This window comes from Hippoglossus stenolepis, chromosome 5, assembly GCF_022539355.2.
Source record: "Hippoglossus stenolepis isolate QCI-W04-F060 chromosome 5, HSTE1.2, whole genome shotgun sequence".
Lineage (NCBI taxonomy): Eukaryota > Metazoa > Chordata > Actinopteri > Pleuronectiformes > Pleuronectidae > Hippoglossus > Hippoglossus stenolepis.
Genome location: NC_061487.1, coordinates 17363669 through 17388778, shown reverse-complemented (window position 1 = coordinate 17388778; position 25110 = coordinate 17363669). Strand labels below are relative to the sequence as shown.

The 25110-nt window shown below is 44.0% G+C and overlaps 1 protein-coding gene across 1 annotated transcript in view; it reads left to right on the top strand.

Moving 5' to 3' along the window:
* The first annotated feature begins 13664 nt into the window (after nucleotides 1–13664).
* Nucleotides 13665–25110, top strand: part of frmd4a (FERM domain containing 4A) — an 89719-nt gene continuing 78273 nt past the window's right edge. Inside the window, exon 1 of the mRNA XM_035156257.2 lies at nucleotides 13665–14390. Coding sequence (XP_035012148.1) covers nucleotides 14358–14390 — 33 coding nt within the window. The 5' untranslated portion in view covers nucleotides 13665–14357. The remainder of the gene's footprint in view (nucleotides 14391–25110) is intronic.

Below are 25110 nucleotides of genomic sequence, written 5' to 3'. Positions count from 1 at the left end.
ATATATGGTGGCACCCTGAATTGCAGAATCAAATACCAACAAAAGAAAATTACCTCTGGGTTTGTATAAAGAGCGGCTGTGATTCTTTAGCTGTAGGAGGTAAATAACAGCAATAATTACAGTCTAAATTTCACAGGCTCCAGTCAGATGGTTTCGCTTTTTGACGCAGCTAATCCAGATTTTATTATAAATTGAACACACGCTGATAAAACGTCACATGGAATTACCGTTAGTGAAGGGAATGAGGCTGTCAAAAATGGGAACGCAGTTTATCTCACTATTCTGCCGTGGTTTGGAGGCAGCTGAGCAACATGCATTTTGCTATCTGTTACACCGGGCTCTGCAAATACAGCTGAGGGAAAGCAGGGCAAGTTGGTATCTCGACACACACACACACACAAGCTAAGTGGATTATCTTTAAATTGCTGGAGGGTTCTGCTCGGAATACAGTGAGAGAACAGTGGCTCGCTAATTTCGTGTTCCTCAGTGCGGCACACTTTCAAGGTCTTTTCTCTGTAGATGACATCATCCCACACCTATAACATTCCAATCATCGTGTCTGCAAAGCCGTAAGTGTGTGGCTTGCACTTTGCCGCGTGTGAAGACGTGGTGATAACCTCATGATTGAAGTGTTATTTAAACTCGGGCAAGCGTCCAACAACCAACCCATAACTGCACAGAAACTCCCGAGACAAAGACCTCGCGTTGCCCTTCATGTTGGCGTCCATGTCTCTTCATTATTGTCCCTCATTCAATTATCCTGGCACCGAGGGATGGAGACCAGATGACTCAGTGTGAGCAAAACAGAGGTTTCATTCAACGCTAATCAAATCACTGCTTCTATGACGTGATGCACTGGATGTTGGCCACATACATGTGACTTAATTGTGATGTGCCTTATCTTCTGCTTGTCCCTGTAAAAAAAAGAAAAATCTGAATTATCAATGTTAGAGATTATTTCACTGGATTGATAGATTATTAGTTCTTTCCGTGATCTGATGCACACCACAATGGAGCAGCCAGTTTACAAATGGAGGATGGCTAAACACTGTGGGGGAGGGTTAGCAGGATGACATCATACTGAGATAATTGATTAATGTCCAGTAACAATGGCGCATGGGGAGAGGCCGATAACCCTCTGTGTGTGTGTGTGTGTGTGTGTGTGTGTGTGTGTGTGTGTGTGTGTGTGTGTGTGTGTGTGTGTGTGTGTGTGTGTGTGTGTGTGTGTGTGTGTGTGTGTTTCTACATCTGGTATACCTTGATGCAGCAGTGGAAATCAACCAGCCGTAACTCACATATCATTACTTTTCAATAACTCAATAATCCAATCCAATATATGAAAACACAACACAAACACACCAGGCTTCGTTCAACTGCCGGAACAGACTGTCATTTCGAAATGTTCTCCCCTGGACCAGTTACGCAGATTTCTACCTGTGTGTAGAATGAATGAGAGGAACAGGCATTTCATTACTGCTATATTTTACTATTGTCACACAATCTTCTTGTTCTAGTACTGTTGCAATTCCTCTTCCTCACTACTTCATTTGTTGCGTATCTATACACTGCCAGTTTCCCTATAATAACAATATAAAATAATTTAACACTTCATAATTTCCCTAATACTGCAGCCTGACTGCAGAACAGTCACGCTTGACTGATATTAGAAGCCGGTTCTGCTGATGTCGGCAAACTAAAGCTGCGGAGTTGCTGCAGAGGGAAAGAAGCACAGCAGGAAAACACACCTCACTATGTCAGTTGTGCCCAGTATACTAATGACAATGGAATTAATAGTGTCACACAGCAGTAGGTTGTTGACATTTAGGCATATATCCAGCGAAGGTTACCAATCCATCACAATCTAGGGATATTGAAAAATATATACGTAAACGTGCATTCAATGTTTTTTATGTAATTCAAAGACATGCTTGTATTTTTTTCCAACAATCCTGATTTGTGTTTATTAGTTAACAGATGATCCTTGTGTGACACGTGTCACAAGCTCCCAACAGTGGGCTCCCAACAGTGAACATTACATGTTTTTACGTTACATATATTAGATAAGCTTTAGTTGTTATCTAGATGTTATTGCCTAATCAGCCTCTTCAAGGTTGAATGTAAAATCTTCTTGCTGAGTCCTCAGAGTCACTGGCACAGCTCGATTGGAGCTTTGATTCTGTGGCTTCGGCCGATCACAGTATTGATCGGCCGGTCTCAGATCAAAGATGCATTGTCAAGAAATCCTGCTTTAGTCTGGATTTGATCTTAACCTTTGTGACATATTGTTCATTACAGACGTTATTTTGTGTTTGTTTTAAACCTTCAGAGTGAATAGATGATACAATGAAGAAGTTCTAGCAGGAGAAATGGTCAACGGAACCGTAAGCTCTGAAAATACGCTGTTACTTGATTGCAGCTGTTGGTTGTACTTTATTAACCTTATCAGCACTAGCGCTGGCTGACTAACTGGTTAGTTTGTCAGTTGCCAATACTCCAAACACTGTCCAGAAAGCATACATGGGCAAGGAACGTATATGTATATCTGTGTGTGTGTGTGTGTGTGTGTGTGTGTGTGTGTGTGTGTGTGTGTGTGTGTGTGTGTGTGTGTGTGTGTGTGTGTGTGTGTGACAGACAACCGCATACCACTAAATCTTCTGAGCTGTGTACACTGCAGACTGTTTAAGGACTATTGATGAGCTGCAGAGGTGAGGGAGCCTCAATTGTAATTGACTTCACCGCAGTATCTGCTCCCTCAGCTGTGGTCATTTGTTAGAAGGTCTCAGGTGTGAATATGTGTTTGCAGTGTGTGTGTGTGTATTGTGCATCCCCTCCTGCATGTTAATGCATGGCAGGCTTCGCAGTGGAGTGTGACATGGGCCGTTGTGTGTCTAACGGCCGCCCGGCTTTGAGCCACTTTCAGCTCGGCTTAGCTTATGTATCTGATGTGAGGAAGGGGTTAATGAAAAAGCCTTTAACGAGCAGAACGTGACCCAGCGTGTCCCCCGGCAGACGCTCATCAAAGTCTGCCCGAGCTTCCCTGGGCTCTTACTCTCTCTGCCTCCATCCTGATGTTTACCACAGCTCTCCGGATCTGTTCAGGTGCACAGAAAGTTCCCTGAAATTGCTCAGATGAAACGTGGCTCGTTAATTGTGAGATTCTTGGGTCGATGCAGCGCATGAATCCGTGCATGAACATGGCTGTGATGAGCATTTGCATTCACTGTAAGGTACCGGCCTTTTCATTGATTGAACGGCAGCATGAGGAAGAACTGCAGCTTTCTTTTCTTACATCCCACACACACACACACACACACACACCCACACACACTCCTACGTTTGCACACAACTTGTACCCACATGACCTGCACTATGCTGCAGTGAATCAATGCTTTCAGAACAAACAACATGTTGAGATAAAATTCTTGCAGCAGCTTGAAGCGATTCTTTTTTCTTTTTTGCAGTCGTCTTCCAGGATCTTGCCCACAGCAAAAACCTGCGTACGACATTTATCTGACGGCTGTCCCCTTAGAAGGTCAAGCTGCCGTGGAAATGCAGCTTTCAGGGTAGATAAATGAGGGTTTTCTGGCAGCATCCGAACACAATAAGCTCGGTGTATTCCAGTTTAATCAATCATGGTAGAATCTGAGACAGGCCTCTGGCTATATGGTAGATGCACTGCTTTTATCAGCAGAGGAGGAGGTCAATAAGTGTTTGTCTTCTCTTTTTTGTTATTGTCATGTCCAACCTTGATCTGTGTGAACCGTCGGTGAATACATTTGGGTTGGGTTCATGTTTTTTTATCTGCTGCATTCAAGTCTTAATGTAATGAATACGTAATTTATATTCCAGGGCAATAGCGGTGACACATTCGCAAGGTGCCACTTGTCATATGTGCCAGGATACAGGTTTTTGGGAGGGGCTGCCGGGTGGCATGGGAGGGGGAGGTAACAGAGGCACCAGGCGGTCTGATTGGCTCGCCATCTGTCTCTGGGACCGAACAGATGTCTGAGTGGGAAGACCGCTCTCCATTTTCCTCCAAGTTCACTTTCTCTCCCTTTGTGTGTCTGTCCGTTGCTGTGAATGTAATTGCTTGTGTGTGTGTGTGTGTGTGTGTGTGTGTGTGTGTGTGTGTGTGTGTGTGTGTGTGTGTGTGTGTGTGTGTGTGTGTGTGTATTTCCGTGCGTGCACTGCAGTGTGTGTGCACTCTTCTCCTGACGTTTCACACTCTGGTTGACACAGGTCCCAGTGGGGCTGATTGTCATCCATATGGAGTGAGTTAACAGAGAGCAGGTCCCGGTCATAATGAAGAGCTGTCTTGTTAGCAGCATAAACAGAGAGTGTCAATGTGACGGGGGAGTCACGTTGCACATGAACCATATGATGCCGGTTCATTGGTGAGACATTTGGAGTTAGATCCATCACCTGATTTCAAATACAGAGAACGGCTTTGCTTTAATCCACCTTTCACTTCTCCCTCTGGGGTTTTACTGTCCATCAGGATTAGCAGAGAGCCACGAACAATTGCTTGTTAAAATTTCAAATGTCACAGCTGCACACAGGCAAAAAGACATTCAGCTCACGTCCAGTGCACACAAACCTGTGACATGACCATGTGCATATTTATAACACTGAGCGTGTTCTACTGATTCCTCTTTTCTGAGTGAGCAGTGTGCACACAGACTGGAAAAGAGGAAGAACCAGGCCACATGTATGAATTTAGAGCATTTAATGAGTCTTTTACTTTCTGATGTGATACACAGGAAGTCAGAACATTTCTTATTTGTTTCTGGCAATCTTCATTTTGTCCAAATAGATGTGGAGGTGTTGGTCCACCTGAGTGATTCTGTAATGGTAAATGGTAAATACTCCATTTTGCTTTACTGAAGTAAAACATGTTGTGAAACCAGAGGAGGAAGGGCAACATCCAACATCCTGTTTGGAACAGGAAGTGGCATGAAGTGAAGTTGTGGCTAAATATTGGGAAACACTGCCTGTACCACTGCTATCTGTTTTTAACTTTATAGTGAATTTTTAACAATAGTTCTTTTTTGGACTTTTTGGTTTTTATTCACCATCATTGTATCTGTAGAGATCATTTAAGCCTCTAACAGAGATAAGTCTAAAACATGGACCTTTCCTCATCTCCTCCCCAAGGTTTCAGACTTCCACTGACAAAAGTGTGGCCTTGGTTGTCGTAGCAACAACTAAGTTACTGCAAAGCATTTTGAAAAGGAGTCGTTTCTTCCCCCTTCAATGCTCAGCACAAAGCTAATGAATTAATAATTATATGATTTCCCCCAAGATATCGTAAATATACTCAGAGCAATTAAGATTTATTTCCCTTTAAAAATGTGCAGTTTAAAGGGGGAAAGTGTCCGCCCTATGCCTTATTGATATTTGAAGCATGCCTTCAAACTACCTTTTAATTAAACGATTATTATTTATTTATAGCTATAAAAATATACTGTGGAAATACAGCTTCAGGAGTAAGTTTTTAAGACTGATGAAACTTCCGGCACAACATAAAAACTTAGTGTTTGGGTGTAGAAAAAATCTGAATCCAATAAAAGATCAGTTTGTTAAAGTTAAAGTAAATGTACCTGCAACGGGGTAAAAAAAGAAATAATATGTGTGTGAGTTTGGAAGTGGCTCCACTTTAGAACATGATAGCAGAGCTTTGACAGGATTTAGACAAGTAAGGGGGGATGTTACCGTGATGCACATTTTACAGATGATTCACCGCAGAGCTGCGAGGGAAGGAAGATGATGAAAGAGAAGGACACAGCAAAGAGAAACAAGAAGAGGTCTGTTGTAGTTTCACTGATCTGCCTCTAGAGGGGGATGAAGACTTTTAAATCAGACCCAGACACAGTCTCGTCCGCTCCACAGGGGATGAGAAAAATCTGAAAATGGGCTTTTAATGATGCTCTGAGAGTTTTGCGAGGCGTATTGTTTTCCTGGAGGCTGCAGGGAGTGCAGTGTGTGTATTTGGCATTTATTCAAGCGGTCTGTGGCCGAGCACAGTGAAGATGTGAAACCCCTGCAGTTCATGGAGCAGCAAGGTCAACAGTGGGCGCATCTTCTCAACATGTTGCTGTAAATGTCATCGCCCCATGAGTCTGTTGACATTTGTAAACAGGCAGGGTAAAAGCAGTTTGTGTTTTCTGTCCGTTAATGTAGCTGCGCTGATATGGCTGATGTGACTGATATCAGAGCTGCTGATTTCCAGCATTACAAGACCTCAGCCACACTAATCCCCTCTGTAATGCATAATATATTACCCAACAGACACACACCAGGCCTGTAATGCCTCGTAACCACATCACAACTGAGCACACACGTCACTTTGTTATGATTGCCTCTTATATCACAATTCAAGCGAAGATTATCTTTAATAGCATTTAATCTGTGGATGATAAATCAATCAATCAATCATGCATGCGTTGTTTCGCTCCCTATACTTTTCTATTGCTTTGAATATGGTGAGCTCTTTATAGGTATTTCTCGCATGGAGAATATATTCGGCCCACAACCTTCGAGTGCTGACCACTGAGCAGCTTTACATGAGCCTCCAGGGGTCATGTTGACACATAAAGTCATCGCAGGAGCAGCTGATGAGGGAGGAGGGAGCATTTTATCCTTCGTCTATCATCACTTCTTTATCAGGCCGGACCAGGCCTGAAACCTGCCAACTATCTGCCTCAAATACCTGAATCGTCAGCCTCTGGGCTCCTGGTGAAACTTTACTCCCACTTACGTTTGTTGTTAGTCCTTATGGGATATCAGGTCACATCACTAATTAACAGGGGAAGACAAACTTACATTGATCTTTGTTTCCCAGTTCCTTATTTCCCGTATGGTGGTTTCATCTTCTTATCATCTCTGTGTTTATAGGAGCTTTTGTATCATTTTTACTGCTCACCTCATAAGAGATTGTCTTTTATAATTGTATTGTGCCCCGCAAAAGCATTTACTTATTTTCCATCTTATTTTTATCATGTTAACCAGACTTTTGTTCTATTTTATTCAAAACAATATTCTACTTGTAAATCCACTTATCTGTGAATTGGCTCAATGCTGTTTGATAGATACCAAAATTGTATTACTACATGGGTGGATGGGTTTCTGATTATAAGTTCATCTCTTTTTTTAACTTGGCAGTGTTTAACCTTTAAAAGTGCTATATAAAATATAATGTATTATTATTATTCATCTCTTTCTATCACAATTTGGACTTTGCTGTCAAAATTATAACCTACAATGTTGTAGTCTGGATTTTTTTTTCCTGCTATAGAAACATTACAACATACAGGTAAGTATACACATACGGTTTCCATCTCGTATTTCTCTTCACTTCTAGCATTTGATTACACACAATCTACATAATCCAGGTTTGGACTGAAAAGCACAAATCCACAACAAATTCAACAAAAGCCACGGAAACAATATATCTCACGCCGAACTGTGATGTTAACAGGTTAATTCACACAGCACGTGTATTTGAATGTTGAATTACTGTTAATCTACACAGGTTACAAATATTCCTGTAGATATCACATATGTGGTGTTGCCGTTAATTCACATTCCTCCCCATACGCTGCTGTTTAACTCACAGTGATAAGCAGTTAACCGTCATATATTTTTTCCTTTGAATTTCATCACCTTCTTTATTCTGAAACAGATAAGTAATTTCACTTCCAGAAATCCTATTAGTATCTTTCATGGCCTGTTAATGGATGTGTGTTTGTGCTGTGGACAAGAATTCAATTATAGTCAGATCAACGATAGAAGACAACAAAGAGATGGACCTGGTGAATAAAAAGTGTGAGTATTAATATTCCAGTAAGTGATGGGAATCCTCATCTTATCAATATGGAGATGGGTGTTTTCATTATACATCCTATTATTCTATCTGGCCTGCATGTGTTTGACATTATTCACGATCACTGGAGATCAAGCAAAGATCAACTTTTGGCAAACACAATTCTAATTATTTGTTTTTCCCACTATATTGTATTTTCAATGTCATCTTCTCATACTCTTCACACTTCATTTATCATTGAGCTGAGTAAATAGCTGCATGTTCTGTTTGAGGATTAGCAGTAGATGGCAGTGTGTGTATGTGGGTGGGTGATGTACGTGGAGCAGGACAGGTCCATGCAGTAGTGAGCGTCTGCTTTGGGCATGTGTGTGAGAACACAGTCTGAATCAGAGATATGGAAATAGGTCAGATTACCGATGTGAGTGTTTGTGCCTGAAAACAAAAATCAGCATGCCGAACATGCCGGGCTAGAGCTGCGTGACTAGAAACTGGCTTTTCATGAACCATTACATGAGCACTGACACATGGTGGTGAGGGATGAATTCGAAAATAGGGGTGCAAAGATTGCGTTGCCCTCTAATGCCGCAAAGACACCGAAAACGGTAATTTGGCCGCGGTCAGCTCTCAACCACGCTGTCACTCTCTATGTGTCTCTTTTTCTGTCTCCCTCTCCCTCTCTTTGCGAGGCTTGGTGTGCTGTCTACAGAGAATGCTGGTTGCCCCTGACAACAGTTGCTAGGAGACCACTCAGGAGTGACTTCATAGCATCGTGCACGCTCCTGCCATGGCTCATGATGAATAAAACCAATCCACATTTCCTTTTCACGCAAATGTGCATTTAAATAACGGTAAAATAGTTGATAGAGCTAATATTAGTACATCAATGCACACCTGCACTGCATGTAGGAGGTGGAGAGAGAGTCCTCGTGTTAGCTCTGAATCTAAAAGAAGCTCCCGAGCTGCTTTTGGATGTGTTCTTGTGGGAGAACTGGTTTTGTTGAATGTGGCTAAAACAACCTTCTAATCAGTGCAACCACAAAGGCTGTGTCTTTGTCGCATGAAAGTGATGGAAATGAGACTGATTAAATATTCTCTCTCTCTCTCTCTCGCTTTCTGTCCCTTATGTCCTCACTACAGAACCCCGGCACACATTACCCTCTCCCATCCATCTTTCTCCCTCTCTAATGCTGTCTCTCTGCAGTGGTGAGATAAGATGTTCCTCCCTCTGAGCTGTGGTGAGGTGTGAGAGAAGTGGGGCTTCCCCTCTCCCCCCTTTAACTACCTCCAGGACTGCAGGCCAATGAGGGCAGCCACACAAAGCAAATGTATATCTCTGTGCATACTGGTGGAGGACATTTTCTTGGTTTGTGTGTGTGTGTGTGTGTGTGTGTGCAAGAGCTTGTCATTGTGCACATGCAGCATGTTTCCCAGGATTGCTGTTTAATGAACTTTAGATTGGATGTCGGACAAATTCCCTCTGGCAACAACCAGCTCAGCTCTCTTAAACAAGGCCAGGACCACTGGCTGTAGTAGTTTCACACTCCAATATATCATAGTAAATCTGAGCCCCGGCCACGAGTTCGACACCAAACAGCAGTAAGCAATTGCGCTAAAATCCAGTTGAAAGCTCTTGGAGCAAGCACGGGCCTCTGTCGGTTTCCAGAGGTACAGTGTGTGTGTGTGCGTTGTTAAGATATCACTGCTCGAGTAATTCCTGGATTAACCCATCTACTTTACCGCAGCTTACCTCAAGTCTCCACCAGGAATGGTGATTTTAAATAATTAATGTTGATAATGTGGTTAATTGATTTATAATTAACACTCTTCTTGGCTTGCTGTAAATCCCACAGAAACATACCACATAAATCTGTCGATAATATTTTAGCCAACTGCTCATTTGCCTGTTTAAATGGTTTCATCTGGATGATGAAATGAATATGAAACTCTTGGTTCATATTGACTAAAACAAAACTTTTCATTGCAAAACAAAACAAGTCATGAATAATGTGTCCTCTTCCAGGCTAATGAAACATGGATGATATATGGGCCCAAACATGTAAAACCTGCAGCAGCATGGTTCCAGTCTATCTGCTTTTCCATCTGACCACCCACAGTATTGACAGTGACTGTTAACAGGCACTCATCTTGTCTCTGCAGCTCCCTCCTGAGTCGATGCTATTGGCCTGTGCATAGAACAAGTCCCGGTCTGCTGTGTGAGAGTCAGCAGCAGTTCCCTCTCTCGTGGCATTGATTTAGCTGTAAGGCTGTGACAGGGTCGCCCACTGACTTATGGGTCCCTCTATTCCCAGTCAGTCTCCTCGACACACACAGTGAAAAATGATGAATATAACTTCTCTCTTTTCTTTCCTCTTTTTTTGTCTCTTTCTGTTATTTTGTCTCGGGCTGCCAACATACTCTTGTTCCATTTAGTCACCTGGGTTCCTGGACAGGGTTTTGAAGCAATCCCTTTTGAAACCACTCTCACACACACGTGCATAATCTCTGAGTGAAATTCCATGATTGAATATCAAAAACAAACTTAATAAACTATCTGAAAAGCGGTGCCATCCCTAAATAAGCAGGAGAGCATTGGAGCAGCCATGATGGCAGATGGGACAGCAGATTAAAAGACACAATGACTTGTCCAAGCAGGGAGCTGGAGCAGCTCGAAAAGAAAGAAGAGAACCTCTTATGCACCTTCTCTTGCTGTGATGTAGTTTAATTGGTAATCATTGCAATTCATTCCTTTGTTTCCCCACGGAGTTACATTCTGTTTAGCAGCGGCTAATTACCTCAGCACATTGGACGTCTGCTTTTTTTGCAGCGTAATTGCAGTTCTCAGTCGAAAGACAAAAACAGCCAGAGAAAATAACACACCATTTTCACATTTGTCCGTGATGTGGCTCGGTGCAAATGCAGTTTATACGGCAACATTTTCATCTGGCTACACGAGCGAGAAAGAACAGCAGCAATAATTGAATTCTGCAGAAAACCCAAAAAAGAAAAAGAAAGTAAATAAGATCCACAAGGAGTAAGAGCAATAAATCAGAAGCACACTCTGACCAACGTGTGTCAATTCACATTCACTGCGTGATGTAAAAACTCAAGGGATTCATTTGGGGGTCCAGCTGAGGCAACGGGGACGGGGGTGAGGAGGAGGTGGGGGTAATGGGAGAAAGGGGGATGGGGAGACAGAGCGGGTGGGGATGGGTTTAAGGGCAATGTGCAGTATATTGCAGTGCGCTGTGCAGTATTGTCCCGTGATTGTAATGGTTATCACCCCCCCTACATCACATCCACCCATTCCATTCCTTTATGTATGGCTATGTGCAGGAAGGGTTGGGGGCAGGGACAACGGGTGTGGGTGTGTTTGTGTGTTTGTGTGTGTGTGCTTTACGTGTGCGATTTGCTGACAGGTTAACGTTCACTGTCGGCAGCGTGGCGCGATGATGATATATGACGCCGTATGTAACTTGTGGCTTGGCAGACACATTTCGACACATTGACTCACCCTTAGACAAAATAGTCCGTCGTCTGTAGGCCAAGCTAAAGGAGCAATATATATTCCAGCCAAAATTAGGAAAACAGCGGAAACCAAATGCAAAATGGAAGAAATTGTTTAGAGAGAAATGAGAAAAGTCACTCTGGGAATTGTGAGGGGTAAAGGTGCTCTGGGCTTATTTGAAATCACTTTCATTTCATGATTTCATTGGGTCAATCACAGCACTGAGGTCAGAGGTCAGCTGAATAACGAGATTTAAACTCTTCCCACTGTCTCCCTATAGAGACCTCTGCAGCACTCCAATTTTTGCTTCGTCAATAAGTGTGTGTGTGTGTGTGTGTGTGTGTGTGTGTGCGATCTGTGCTACAAATCACATGGTCTGACGGCTGTGTTCTGTGTGAAGAGGCTGATGTGAAGTGGATCGTGGAGCGTTCTCCCATGGGAAATGCCCTGTTTAAATATGCTTTATAAATGAAACACATGCCTATAAACCCTGTTCATGGAGGTTGCATTAATTAGATGTTAATGAGCTCAGTGATAATGAAATACTGCATCAGATTTCACCTCCTCGGCCCCTGAGCAGTGTTTCAGTTTATAGCTCTTGTCTGGGATCGTGCCGTTCAGTGGCTGTTAAAAATGAAGACATGAAGTTGTCATGCGTGATACAACATCAGTGGTTGCAGCTTGACAATACCTTAGCAGAGACGTCTGAGTTGCCCAGGCCAGCAACTTTTTCATTGGTGCAATGTTAATGTGATGGTGTAACAGCCGTCGTATGGTTTTCAGCTTTCAGTCAGGAAGCCACTGATCACACACACACACACATTTTACCACTAAATCATCCTCAGACCCTTTATGTCCTCTTTACGGATGTTTTCCCACAACACTATGGTTTAATTAATTGATGAGTGGATTCATTTAAGATATTGCTGCTTTACTGCACGGTGATGGCTCAATCACCTGTTTTACTATGGGAAGCTTATGGAAAGCTTTTTTTCCAATAAATCCATGCTGTTAGACATGTAGATTTAGTTACCTCTGTCAAGGAGGCCGTGTTTTCACCCCTGTCCATGTGGTCGTTGGTTTGTTTGTTTGTAACCAAGATTCCAAAAATCCAGATTGGATTTGCATGAAACTTGGGGACTGTTATGTGTCTGTGAAATTTGGTGCAACTTGATTTAGGCATACAGTCTTGTGAGTGCTATTCTAGTTATTTGTGAATTTGTATTTAATGACTATTCCTGTTACTAACTGGTGTATAATGAACATGAGTGTAAAGGTCTTCATTACATTGCATAGTAGGTTATACTGTACATTAAACAAATGGGGGATCATCATCGTTAATGCCCATTAATTTGGTTAATTACATTTTTTTTGTGTTATCAACACAGAGAAGGCTTGCTAAACGTAACAACTTGAGAGAGAGAGAGAGAGAGAGAGAGAGAGAGAGAGAGAGAGAGAGAGAGAGAGCACTTCACTCAGAGTCTTGGTGTCCAGGCAGTGAGGCCAGTTACAGTCATCAGACATGAACCACTCATGTCTTAACACCCCCCCCCCCGCTGCGACTGAGAGAGGCAACAGGCACAGGAATGTACCTATTTTTATTTATTTATATCCTTCCTTAATGGTCTCACCGCCTCCCTGTGCTCCGAACCCAACGGGCATTGTTGCCATGGCAACGGCAAGATGCAGCTCAGAGCAGAGGTGATGATTTGTCCTTGTGTTTTGTCCACTTAGGGAGGACATTAACACACACTTAACACAAACACACACACAGGGAGATGCAGATCTGGTGGTATAGCATCGCCTCTTCCATGTCCAGTTTGTGTTTAATGGCAGCTCTGTTGCACTGAAACAAACCAGAAACCTTTAGACATCCAAACACTGTTAGAGCAGCCTACATAGAGCAGCCACGATAACCTGTCACATGTTGTGAATGTAAACAGTAGGTTATGGTGCAGCTTTAGCCGTGTGAGCATATGTGGGTATGTGCGGGAAGGAGGATCAAGGTTTGTGTTTGTGTTTGTGTGTGTGTGTGTGTGTGTGTGTGTGTGTGTGTGTGTGTGTGTGTGTGTGTGTGTGTGTGTGTGTGTGTGTGTGTGTGTGTGTGTGTGTGTGTGTGTGTGTGTGTGTGTGTTTGAGAGGGTGACTCATGTCTTGTCTATAAAGAGAATGGAGGGTGATCAGGTTGCTAGGCGATTAAGAGCCACTATTGTCTGGAGGGACAATAGTGGACCCGTGAGTGCCCTCTCCTCTCTGTCTCTCTCTCTCTCTCTCTCTCTCTCTCTCACACACCCACACTATAAATGTACATTTCTGCCTGACCCCCGCCCTGGTTAGGAGCTTGGGCGGGAACTAGGAGTTGACAGTGAGCTGGAGGAGTGGAAAACGAAGCATTATGGGCTGAGAGGAAGAGAAGATGAAGGGATGGAGGGAGAGAGAACAGGAGAGAGAGAGGAGAGTGTGAGCAGGGAAAGAGAGAGAGGAGGAGAACTGTACCACGAGAAAAAAAAGACCTGCAATCATTTGCCACATTGAGGGGAACAAACGTAGCTGGAGGCACCGAGGGAGAGGGAGAGAGAAGGGGACATGCAAAGAGAGGGAGAGCGGGAGAAAGAGAAGCCAAGGAGAGGGAGGGAGGGGGAGAGAGAGAGGCCGTCCATGGACATTGCACATTCAAATCACAGTGCTTTGTAGAGGAAGATCACACACCAACTGACAGGTCGGTGGAAGAAGGAGAAGCACTGGAAGTTTGGCTCTGCCCTCGCTCCTCCTGCTCCCCACTGTGTGTGTGTGTGTGACAGTCACACACAGACACACACACACACACACACACACACACACACACACACAGACTCTCTCTGTGTGCCTGTCAGTTCGCCCGGCTCTCTGGGTGGGTAGGGAGCTGCGTTGTAGAGGAGATGTTCGCTCTGAGGATGAGACAGCGTTCCTAACAGGATCTATTTGCAGACTGGGATAATACACTGACACAGCTGTGGGGACCCGAGCCCACCAGAACCAATCCAATCAGCCATGGAGGGACTACTGTCTCCAATGAGGACGCGGGTAGGTTACCATGGGGATTGCAGAGCATCCTCCTGTTTCCTCCACAGGAAAGCAGCACCAGAATGGCATACGGGCAGATTTGCAGCCTGTCTTGCGAGCCGGCAGACTGCTGAAATGAATCAGTCCCCGCCGCAATCGCCGTGGTGATGCTGGAACTCGAGCTGAGAAGTTTCCGAGCTGCCGGCGTTGCTAGGGGCGCCAGGCAGAATGCTGGGTGTGAGTGGGAGACACAGCAGGTCTCAGATAGTATTGAAAAATGTTAAGGCTGTGCAGAAAACTGAAATAGAGTTACAGTTTGATTGCAATGTGTGTGCGTGTGTGTGTGTGTGCATGTTTCTGTGTGTGTGTGTGTGTGTGTGTGTGTGTGTGTGTGTGTGTGTGTGTGTGTGTGTGTCCTTGCACTGATTAACAAGGGTGTCTTTGAATGACTCTGTGTTTCAGAGTGGTGCCTATCTCCCTTCAGTACAAACCACTGGCCTTTTGATTTACGATAGAGAAGGACAGAGCGGAGAAAAGAGGTGCAAGGGAGGAACTGGTCTCAGCAGTGAACTGGGTGAATGTCTAAAAGTGTCAATTCACTATTGTTCTTGTTAAACACAGCCAATGTCTGTGTGGCCGATTTTTGCTTCATCAAAGTACAACATGTGTCTCACAGTGATTATCTGTGTCGACACAGAAAAGGCTTTATGTGCGTGTGTGTGTGCGTGTGTGTGTGTGTGTGTGTGTGTTAGTGAATGTTGTGTGGACTGTAGGGACGTGCATCACTGAGGCTGATGGACACGCATCATCATGAACTGACGGCTGCATATGAAGCACTAACTAATGCGATGTGATTCACTCCTATGCTGCGATGCTGTGGTGTGATTCAGCACAATGCGAGGTGATGAGAAAGATTATGAAGCTTCACACTGTCAGCACATAGTCTCACTCCTGTCTAAATGTGCACAAAGCAGTGGTCCTGTTTCTGTGCTTTGTAGCAGCACGCCCCAGATTTAGCAAATTACATGCATATCGTCAAAATTGTTTTACCAAATTTTGCAGATTTTTAATTGTTCGACTCTTCCTCCTCCACGATAATCTGTGACAGCTTTTTCCCAGACAACTTTAGATGAAACTAAGTCCAATTCTGTTCAGGGTTGGAGCTTCAGTCTGTCCGTCAAGACCTTCATCATATGGAGGTGGGTGTCTGAATCCTCCCAACCCTGTACATAGTGAACAGTAATGGACCCTGTAGAGTGTCTTCCCCCAGGCTGAGATTTGAAATGAAAACCTTAATGTTTGAGAATAGTGATTAATATAGGCCGATGTAATGTGAAGGAGAGGGAGTACTGTAATATAGAAGCTGGAATGGTCTTTTTAATATTCATAAAGGCATGATTTAACTTTTGGACGTAGGGGAAAGTGATTTTCTGACTGTTAATAACATTTCTGACCATATTCAGACGTAACTGTAACATTGGATTAACTGTGAAACGTCGCACCAATTTGACATCAGCTCAGAAACCTAAAATTCACTGTTTTTTTAGTCTCTGTTTGTTCTTACTCCTCCTTTTACTTCCTGTTCAGAACAGATGTAATTTAGCTTCATTCCTCTTTCCTATACATTCCTCCCTTCCTCCTTGAAGTTTTATTACCATCAGTACAGACCTAAGAATAAATATATGCTCTCTGCATCCTCCGACAAATTTGCATGTATTTTTAATGTCTGTTTGATCATATTCCAACAAATAGAATTAGCTGAAAACTCCCACGACAATAATGGGAGCCTACACATGCTTCTCTCTGCTCACCTCTCCTCCTTCACCCTTACAATTCGCTTTTCTTCCTCTGCTTCTTCTTTTCACTGTAGTTTTGGCCCCTTTTATTCTTTTTCCCCTGTGCAATATGTGCACACACTTATTGCTTTGAAAACAAAAGAGTGTGCATATCTCTTTCACAATTCTCCGCCCCGTTTGAGTGCCCACCTGCCCATCTGTCTGTCTGTCTGTCGGCCCCTCACTGCTTCTTTGGCAGTTAATATGAGCCCTGTAATTGGTATTTGCACATCGGCCCATGGTCTAATCCAAAGGGGAGTGTTAGCGGGCTGTTTGGAGATAGACTTGGCTTCAAAAGATGTGGCGCCAAATCAAGCCCGCTATATATGTCTGCCACCATGGCCAGATTTGCCCAGGAGCTGTGGGACTCATTTTCAGCGACTAAACGACTTTTGCATTTATCTTCATCAGCCACATTGAGCTTCACATGCCCCGCAGTCGATCTGTGTATCTGAGTTTTGGGCATCAAAGTCACTTTCGTAGATTTATGTGAATGGATCAGAACAAGATGAGCCAGGGCAGGAGTCTGTCAAAGTTTTACACCGCATAATGTGCTGTTTCTCACCCCTCGAAATAAAAGGTAGAGGAACTGGAGGAAAATAGCAGCTTTGATTTGGGATTTTTCATCCAATCTTTCAATTGCCTTGTAAACAGCGGCAGAGTGGAGAAATGTAGAGAAACAAACCCCTGATATACAAACTGTTAGTGATTTCACAGAGAAATGTCAGGGTCACAGCCAAAGAGGATCTTTGCCCAAAGAGGATCTTTGGCTGTGACCGATCTGAGAAAAACTACTTCAAATGTTTATCCTCTTTACCTTTTGATCTAAAAGAAGTGGCAGCATCCCATTAATATATTTTAAGGTTTTGATTTTCTTCTTCTTTGCCCTTGTATCTTTCACATGTCCAAAGACAAAAAAGAGGAAAGAATCAATTCCTTCTTGTCTTAGTATGTGTCCTGTTTCAGGTATCTACTAACGGTGACCTCAACCCAAGATAGCAGACATGGAGGAGCAGACGCCTGTAAAAGCTGCACCCCTCCTAATCTCCAGCCGACTAAAAATGGGAAAATAGTGCTGAGATGGCTATGTAGGCTATCTACTGGACTTAAGTGGAAGAGATGTACTCGTATCTCCTCTCAGCTCCCTTTCCTTTTTACCTCGCTCAAGCACATTTTCTATTTTTTATTCCGGCCCTTTGTATTGCTCTTCCTCTCCGTTTCTTTATTTAAAATGACAGTAATGGGCAGTGAAGCAGGAAAATGAAATAAAACAAGCGCCAGTGAGTTGTGCGTCTGTGTTGCCTGCGTGTAGTTACATGAAATGGAAAAGCAGGTCAACACAAACACACAGTGTGTTCAGAATATAGAGAGAGCAAAGTAATCCTGTGGGAATCTGAGAGAAGTGGCTGATTTGTTCTTTTCACTCCACGAACTTTGCTCAAGTGCGCTCCTTGTTATTGTATAATATCTCTTCAGGAAATATGGGAGAGAAAGATCAGATCAAGACATGCATATACACACACACACACACACACAACAGAGTAAAACTGAAGTTCCCCAGTTGTGTATTATATATGCATATAAGTAGAACACTGAGCTCTAGCTCCACAGAAGTCGTCCTCCTGAGGACGTGTACTGTCATATAAGTCACATCATGTACACACATCAGTTAGTGTGACTACGGCGTGTGTGTGTGAGTGTGTACGTGTGCATGTGTATCAGCTCCAATCAACTCCTCTCATGTGTTTGCAAATCAATAGGGAGTAGTTATCAAGAGATTAACCCTGTCGATGCTCTATCAGTCTAATCAAAGAGGCACCTTTGCTCCTCCTCTCTCACTCCTGTCGTTTATCTGATTGCTCGCTCGCTCTTTCGGCACAGTGTCACTGCCTGTCCCCTCTCTGACTGTGTGTGTGTGTGTGTGTTTGTGTGTCCAGCTGCCCCCTAACAGATGGAGCCATTACAGAAATGGCCAAGCACTTGGACATACATGCACACTCGCCCACAAGCACATATTTATTGCATTAAGGAATGGCATATTAAAACAACACACACACACACTTATCACCGTCTCAGCACGGCAAAGAGGGTGAAACAGCCAGGGGGGAAGTGACCACGCTCTGGTCCCTGCAGCCAACCGCCTTGCTGCTTGGATGAAAATAATTAGGAGAGAAAGGCAAAGCTGGTGAGGTTTGGATTTGCAGCACAAGGTGGAACTGCCTTTGGCAACACATTGAGACAAACACACACACATTCAATGCACAGCAGGTTGGCTGGCAGCATTTAAAGGCCAAAGTAAGCAGCAGAGGGGGGGGTCTTGTGACTGGAATTACATGGGGCACCTGCTAACAAACACACACACACACACACACACACACACACACACATACACACACACTGATTGGATGTAGAGCACCATCTCCCAGCTGTCATCTGAGCCTAATAAGTGCATTGTCAAGGGTATAGTCTGTATCAGAGACAGTGCATCAATGGATTTGATTTTGCAAATGTATTCACGTCTACTGTGATTTAATTTAAAATATAAATAAATATAACCCAGCTGGAAGAAAGCATGCTTTTTCATTTATTATGTGTCTTTGCATCTGAGCGATAATAGGGATATAATCATTATTTGGTTTTGCTGATTGAATAAGGTGAAACTGATACAGCTCTTACAAAGCTAATTCTACCTAATAGTATTCATTAGCTTTAGTAGCTTCAGTATCTTGATAGAGCAGAGACAGACAAAGAGCAGAACTGCTGCTTTACTGAAGATGACATCAGTGCACGCCAGTTAGAGAGAGAGAGAGAGATACTCCCACATTTCCCTGTTTGACTCTATTCCTCTCTGCCGCACATCTCCACTTTCCCCCGTTTGATGAAGCCTCGCTGCATGTCGGCCGTGCACCATCTCTGATCCTGTCTGTTTGAGGGTGTTTTTGAGCCTGTGTGTGTGTGTGTGTGTGTGTGTCTGCGCGTTTGAGAGCGCGCGGCTGTGTCAAGCATGTCAAATGTGCTCTTGTCCCCTTGAAGAGGCCCGAACGATGAGATCAATCATAGCACAATTGAGCAACCAGAGGAGCCGACCGGTGATGCACTTAATGTTAGGCGTTGTCATGGAAACAGGGGGGTGCAGATTTTCCACTTCATTGGCTGCCATCAAACTACAGGCATGTTTAAATTATTCTCCAAGAAAGGCGATTGAAAGATGGGAGGGGGGGAATTAGTCAAGTGTCAAAGTGCAAAGATACGCAGCAGAACAAACATGAGCGTTGTAATTATGTCAACAATACTTCAGTTAATGCATTTGTGTGTGTGTGTGTGTGTGTGTCAATGTTGAAACCACACACTCTTAAGGGGCTGCAGCATTTTGATTATTTTCCCCTGTACCGCTGTTAGCCTTCAGAGAATAAGGGGCAATTACGCTTTCTCATCCTGGAATATAATTGCACACACATACACACACCCACTCGGACATCTTTGATGAACGAGCAGAGGATTAGTCGTGTCACCCCTGCGACAAAGGGTGACCCCCGCATTGCACAGGTATCATACATCATCCTATCACTACATCTACATATCAGACAATTTTACACATACACACACATACATTAAGGAAATGGCAGCCTCCTCCCTCCCCTCAACCTATTAACCATTACTCCTTATCTCCTTCAGTCTCGTGCACCTTTCCTCCTCCCTTTATTCTGCCATTTTCACCTCAACCTCCACAAACGACCCACCATTACTGGCCTCCATCGCCATACGTCGTCCCCTGGGGCTCTGAACTGTGACCTCTTTGCATGAGCAGAGAGAGAGGAGGCCCCACGGCAGTCAGTAGCAGGAATCCTCGAATTTGATTGGTCGACCAAGACCTTGACTGGTGTCATCACTGCACTGAGGGGAGGGAGAGAAACGTGAGTTCTTGTAGAAGAAAGACAGGAAAGAGGGAAAATAAAAGCATGCAATGAGCTCCTGAGAGTGTAACTGGCAAGGTGGCAGGGATCCAGAAAGGATGATCTCTTTGTAACTGCTGATGGCTAAACATTTGGAGAGTCATTCAGAGCTGATCACTTGGACCTCCACATGTGCTGAAGCTGCTCGCTGGCAGATAAAAAGAGGGAACTTGTGACTCGATGCACTTCAGAGGTCTACACCCTCCCCAGGCCAACAGAGGGAGTTATCAGCCTCAGAAACTGCAGTGCAGAGGGAAGTGGCCTCTTCAGAACAGAGGGGGGGGGGGAAAACACAAAGTGAAAGACACCATTCAAATACTGCCATTATTGCATCAAACCTCCTTACATAGACTTACAATATTGCACATGCAATACAAATACAAAATGTGCACACCCCCGAACACATACAAACACACTGGTCAATTTGCACACTCCATAGCATCTCCTCAGCTCCAGACTGCCACCAGACAGTCTTATTGATGTTGTCTTGTCAGGCTCCCAGCAGCGAAGCCCTGGGCAAGCATGTACAGGGCCGCTAGAAGAACGGGTGGGTAGATGGGTGGATGGGGAAAAGTGAGAGGTAGAATGAGAGATGGTGTAGGTGAAGGTGCCAGGGAGGAGGAGGAATAAAATATGCTCAGAGTGGCAAATTGGACAAGGAGGGTGGAGGAGAATCTTAGAAGCTGTTCTTGATTTTCTGAGCAGTCGTCCATGACACTACTGGCATTTCACCAATATCCTCCTGCTTGAGTGATCTTATTAGGGGGGCTTCTCTTGGGGAAACGCAGGGATGGGGAACATGCATTTAATAAATATTTCTGTCTGGAAGAGGCACATATCAGGGGAGTGCTTCCAGTATGTGTCTGCACACGCTGAAGGTCATTTCAAAATTTGCTTCTCTATCATCAGGGGCTTACCCTCTTTCTTGCCTCATTAACAAAGTGTAGCACAGTGTTTTTATTTGACACCTATTGTCTTGACACCAGCTTCGTACACTGGACAGCGGTTGCCAGGTATCCTATTATCACCCTGCCCTCATGCTGCATTAAACCCAAGTATGAAATCAAGGTTGCCAGATTGATGCTCATCCATCCTCCGAGGAATACTTACATCATCCTGATAGTCTTGCTGACCCTCTGTGCTCTCGTTACTTCTTGTTAAAACAATTAAATGTGACATGTTTCAGATTTGTAAGTCATCCCTGTGTGTGTGCGTGTGGGCGTGTGTGTGTGTGTGTGTGTGTGTGTGTGTGTGTGTGTGTGTGTGTGTGTGTGTGTGTGTGTGTGTGTGTGTGTGTGTGTGTGTGTGTGTGTGTGTGTGTGTGTTTGTTTGTGCATGCACATGTGTGTGTGTCTTATTCTGAACAGATGTGAGCATCTGCCATTGCAGTTAAGGCCATTAATATGTGTCTAGAGGTGTTTGTATGTGGATGTGTCTGTTTTTCAGGAGCAGATGTTGTTATCTGCTCTGTTTGTGCGAGCACTCCTGCAAGATTTTAAAAATGCATGTTTGTATGAGGCATGAATTGTCAATGTGAGGGTATTGTTTCCGTTTATAAAGAGCTGGATCCTACTCGATTAGATTTTATATCACATTTTGGGATCTTGAAAATTGTTCTTTCTCATGTGCGAACAACTCTCTCATATGAAATACCATTAGACTTTGAAACTGTTTGTCAACGTTAGACACTGGCACTTGTTTTTCCCACATGCAGGATATAATTAAAGCTACATGTCGACTCTTGTATAGGGGAACAAAACCAAGGAAGTGTCTAATAGTAGATAGAGCTAAAGCAGATAACAAAGAAGAGGCCGACCCCTTTTATTCAGTGCACCATCAATCTCACATGGAATGTCATCATACTTGTCCTCAAGTGGGTGCAGTTGGGAGCAGGTTATTATTAATCCTCACTACAAATAGTTTCCTAATGATACTGCTGTATAAGTACTAGCTTTGTAAATGGTTATGTAACTTTTTGTGGGACATAAATTTGCTGATTCACAGAGGCATCAAACCCTAAACCGCCATGTTGCAACATAACTGTTAACCGTCTCTGTGTGAGCTTTTATCTGCTCTACCTGTTTGTCTGTGTTAAAGTCTGTTTTAATGTCTTATAAATGTGTTATACATCCCTTTAATTCTTCTTTAATGAGCTGTCTCTGTCTCTGTGTGTGTGGAGTCTTTTCCTAATAAGATGTTGTGTGAGACTTTGAACACTAGAGAGCGCTGTGCGATGGGACTCCCTTGCCTTTCCCAAAGCTTCCTTAAATCATGAGTCTCAGTACTTTAGTGTCCATGTCAGTCATTCATTGAGGAAGAGCGAGTCCGCCGGGCCTTGCTGTTGTATCTGTGTCTGCACTTCTTACTGTGAGTCCCTCAGTAAAGTGTATGAGAGCTGAAGGAGAAAAACTCCTGACATCGCTTCACATGATTGGCTGTTAGATGCAACCGGCCTCCTCCCCGCCGTGTTCTATCTGATGTATGGAGCCAATAAGTGGAGACCTTCAGCTCTAATGAGCAGTGGTCTGCAGCCCTGCTGCTGCTGCTGTTGTGTGTGTGTGTGTGTGTGTGTGTGTGTGTGTGTGTGTGTGTGTGTGTGTGTGTGTGTGTGTGCGTGTGTGTGTGTGTGTCTATGTGTCTGTATGTGTTTGATGGACGTTTGGCCCCAGTAAACACCAAGCTTTTATTGGGCAACTTCACACTTGCTCTTATCTGTCATCACACACACCGACAGGCCAGTGGAGGGGACCAGGTGGGGAAGGAGGAGTGTGTGTGTGTGTGTGTGTGTGTGTGTGTGTGTGTGTGTGTGTGTGTGTGTGTGTGTGTGTGTGTGTGTGTGTGTGTGTGTGTGTGTGTGTGTGTGTGTGTGTGTGTGTGTGTGTTTTGTGACCAGGAAACAGTAACATGTATAATTAATGACCTTATCCCGCTCCTCCTGCTGCTCGAGAAGAAGACAGCGAGCGGGGGAAAGACAAAAAGATGGGAAATCATGAGAAATGAGGAAAGTGAAAATGACAAGGAGAGAGGGAAGGACATGGGGGGGACAAAGAGAAAGGAAGGAAACATATGTTAAAGGCTGCACTTGATTATTAATCATGAGTTCATCATGAGTTGGCCATCGCTGCCCCTGCTGTCTACTGGAGGGGCAATTATGTGGGATTTGCCCCCATGTTCCCGAAATCCTCCTCCACCTTCATTTTTCACTCTATTTTGCCTCCCTTCCCTGGTGTGTCGCCTGCAGCTCCTCTGTTCCCATGGCAATAACAGGAGCCGAATGTAAATAAATGGTAAATACCAAGGGACCGGACCTTAGCTCGCTGGGAAATCTCTGACTGATCAAGCCCTGTCTGTCACTGCACATCGTTTTTGGAGTTGCAGCAAGGACAAAGGCAAGAGGAAGGTGGGAGGGGCACTGGTTCATAAACAGGGAATCCCAGTGGGGGCTGTGGCCCCAGGGGGGGGTCAGTCCGGCTCTGCTCGGTCAGCCCACTCCCTCTCTGGATCCTTCTTTGATTCCATGAGTTATGCAGACATTTAGATGGAGAGAAACAGAGGCAGACTCTCATAGAGAAAAGAAAACAATAAACTCACCTACTGCATTGTTGTGATTTTACATTTTTACTTACAAAGATGACAGCGATGGCCTGCAGTAATGTCAGGAGGTGGAGATGATCTCCTCAAATTACATCTTTCTCTCCCAGAACCCTGAGGGCTCTTCTCCTCCTCCTCCTCTCGTATGTTAACAAAGACAATCTGCCTGAGTCATTTGGCCGACGTTCGTCATTGGTTTGTGAGGCAGTGGAGGAGCTGCCGCACCTGCCATAGGTGTGGGGCCCCATCTGTACAGTAACAAGCAGCTTAGTCTCCTGCCTGCAGCAAGAGGAGGAGCTGGCACCGTCTGGCTTGGGTTACTGCGCTCCTGGGAGAAAACATGCACGTGTGTTGTGGATCATAGAATGAGTAGGTTAACAAGAAAATTAAGGTTTTACTTAGCGTGTGTGTGTGTGTGTTTGACACGATGTGCACAGGTGCATCCTCTTTGTACTTTTCATTTGTTTGTGCGCATACTTTTCTATTTGTGGTTTGTGTGTCATAATGATTCATTGTCGATCAAGAAGTAGAATTGTCTTCTTATGAAGGGCCGAGAGGTTTATGAGGGTTCTGTGCACAGCTGCATCCTGCATGTAGACAAATGGGTCGGAGGCAAATGTCTGAGGGATGAAAACATTTGTGCTCTGGTGTGAGAAACACAGGAAGACTTACATTAGTTTATGGGTTTTCAGTTGTCAGTTACAGTTCCAGAACGGTAAATCACATTTTCAGTCAGAATCCAACTGAAACGATAAGAAATCAGATTTTTCAAGGCTTTCTGTAAATTGAATATGTTTAAGTTTATGTTTGTTGGTTCGAAAACAGGCAATTTGAGTTCTCTTCTTTATCTCTGAGAAACTATTACAGGCATTTTTACTACTTTCTGATATTTCATGGAATGAATCATCAATTACTTCCACCCATCCATCGTGAATCATGGGGGAGCTGGAGCCAATCCCAGCTGAGAATGGGCGAGAGACAGGTTGCCGGTGTATCACAGGACGAATATAGAGCGACAAGGAGGAAATGGGAAAAACCAATGCAAACACGCAAACTCCACACAGAAAGACCCCGCCCAAACCGAACACCTTCTTACTTTGAGGCAACAGTGCCAACCACTTCACCACTGTGCTGCATTAATGAGTAATTCAAAAAGACGGCAAGAAGGTTCACCCTGGGTCTTTCTGCATGAAGTTTGTATGTCCTCTTCGTTGGTTTTCTCTGGATACTCCAGCTTCCCTCCACAGTCCAAAGACATGGAGATAGATTAATTGGAGACAATAATTAGACTGCAGGTCTGACTACAAACAAGCATTAATATGTAAATCATCAGAATATAGGGCAGTGATCCATTTCATATTC